Genomic DNA, 2,265 nt, shown 5'->3' with positions numbered 1-2,265 from the left:
TAGTGGTCAAGGGAAAGCCATTAACATGTAGGAAATATTGTTGTTCTTTTTTTCCTCATGACATCCTACCATTGAAAGGAAATATTGTTGACACATGAGAGTGTTCACAGGGGAGTGACCTTCTGTAAAAGTAACGTATGTGGAAAAGTCTGTGCTAAGTCCACTCACATCGACCAAGAGATAACGCAGGGAAATATGTAAACTCAAATGTGTGTGTGAAATTCTTTCACAGGAAATCAACTCTCAGCTCATTTCAGAGAACTCACACAGGAGGAAAACCTATGTGTGTAATGAATGTGGAAAAACTTAACTGAAAGTCACACCTCAAGGTACATCGAGGTAGTCACACAGGGGAAAACCCTATGAATGCAATGAAGGTGGAAAAACATTTTGCTCTAAGTCAAGCCTCCTGAAGCATGTCTGTATTTACACGGGTCAGAAGACCCGTGGATGTAATCAATGTGAGAAAACCTTCCACAAAGGACCGCACACTAGACATCACAGAACTCAAAAAGGTGTAAAACGTTATGAATCTAATGAATGCAAATAACATTTTTGGTAAAAGTCACACCTCAGAGTACATCAGGGTACTCACACAGGGGGGAAAAAAAACCTATGAATATTATGAACGTAGGAAAATATTTTGCCTGAAGTCAGTTATCACTAAACAGAGAACTCATATAAAGAAAACTCAGGCCGGGCACGGTGGCTCACGCCTGTAATCCTAGCACTCTGGGAGGCCGAGGCGGGCGGATTGTTTGAGCTCAGGAGTTCAAGACCAGTCTGAGCAAGAGCGAGACCCAGTCTCTACTAAAAATAGAAAGAAATTAATCGGACAACTAAAAATATATAGAAAAAATTAGCCGGGAATGGTGGCGCATGCCTGTAGTCCCAGCTACTCGGGAGGCTAAGACAGAAGGATCACTTGAGCCCAGGAGTCTGAGGTTGTTGCTATGAGCTAGGATGACGGCACTCACTCTAGCCCGGACAACAGAGTGAGACTCTGTCTAATAAACATCAAGGAAAATAAAAAGTTTGGTTAAAACTATGCCCCACTGCTAAATTTGTCTGTCTCAAAAAAAAAAAAAAAAGAAAAAGAAAACTCTATGAATGAAATAAAAGTAGGAAAAACCTTTGTGAGAATTCACAGCTCAGCACAACTACTCTGCCTGCACGCGCCGAGCTCGGGGGCGGTGTGCAGCCGTGGAGGGTGGGGCAAGGCGATGAGCGCCTCGCTCGGCATGCCGGGAGATGTAGTTTCTGCGCGACCGTCAACCCGCTGTTCCCCGGGCTGCAGAACTGCTCTCCCAGCATGCGCCGGGCTCGGGGGCGGTGTGCAGCCCTAGAGAGAGGGGCACGGGCCTGCGCGCCTCTCCGCACATTCCGGAAGGTGCACGCTCTTACCCTCTCAGGCCCGCAGGACTACAATCCCTGGATTCGCCGGCCACAGGGGCTGTGCGCCGACCTGGAGGATGGGGCTCGGAGGTGCGCGACTCCCCTGGCATCCTGGGAGCTGTAGTCTCTGGTCCCTCCCAGCCCGGCGTTCACCGAGCTGCAGGATTACAATCCCAGCATGCACAGGGCGGAGGGGCAGGGAGGTGGGCGACTCGCCTGGCATCCTGGGAGTTGTAGTCTCTGGTCCCTCCCAGCCCGGTGTTCGCCGGTCTGCCCGACTGCAATCCCAGCATGCTCCGGGCCGGGGCGGTGCGCAGCTCTGGAGGGAGGACCAGGGAGGTGCGCCACTCGCCTGGCATCCTGGGAGCTGTAGTCTCTGGTCCCTCCCAGCCCGGTGTTCACCCAGCTGCAGGACTACAACCCCAGCATGCGCCGGGCAGAGGGGCAGGGAAGTGGGCGACTCGCCTGGCATTCTGGGAGCTGTGGTCTCTGGTCCCTACCAGCCCTGTGTTCGCCGGGCTGCGGGACTGCAATCCCAGCATGCGCCGGGCCGGGGCGGTGCGCAGCTCTGGAGGGAGGGACAGGGAGGTGCGCCACTCGCCTGGCATTCTGGGAGCTGTGGTCTCTGGTCCCTACCAGCCCGGTGTTCGCCGGGCCGCGGGACTGCAATCCCAGCATGCCCCGGGCGGAGGGGCAGGGAGGTGCGCGACCTGCCTGGCATTCTGGGAGCTGTGGTTTCTGGTCCCTCCCAGCCCGGTATTCGCCGGGCTGCGGGACTGCAATCCCAGCATGCGCCGGGCGGAGGGGCAGGGAAGTGGGCGACTCACCTGGCATTCTGGGAGCTGTGCTCTCTGGTCTGTACCCGCCCGG

The 2,265-nt window shown here is 54.7% G+C and overlaps 1 protein-coding gene across 1 annotated transcript in view; it reads right to left on the bottom strand.

The window, feature by feature from the left end:
- Positions 1–1,243, bottom strand: part of LOC105808127 (zinc finger protein 708-like) — a 120,777-nt gene extending 119,534 nt beyond the window's left edge. The window contains exon 1 of the mRNA XM_012641689.1: positions 1,165–1,243. Within this exon, the coding sequence (XP_012497143.1) occupies positions 1,165–1,243 (79 nt within the window). The remainder of the gene's footprint in view (positions 1–1,164) is intronic.
- Positions 1,244–2,265: the final 1,022 nt, after the last annotated feature.

This window comes from Propithecus coquereli, unplaced genomic scaffold, assembly GCF_000956105.1.
Source record: "Propithecus coquereli isolate 6110/MARCELLA unplaced genomic scaffold, Pcoq_1.0 Scaffold168, whole genome shotgun sequence".
Taxonomy (NCBI): Eukaryota; Metazoa; Chordata; class Mammalia; order Primates; family Indriidae; genus Propithecus; species Propithecus coquereli.
This window is presented reverse-complemented; position numbering and strand designations above follow the sequence as displayed.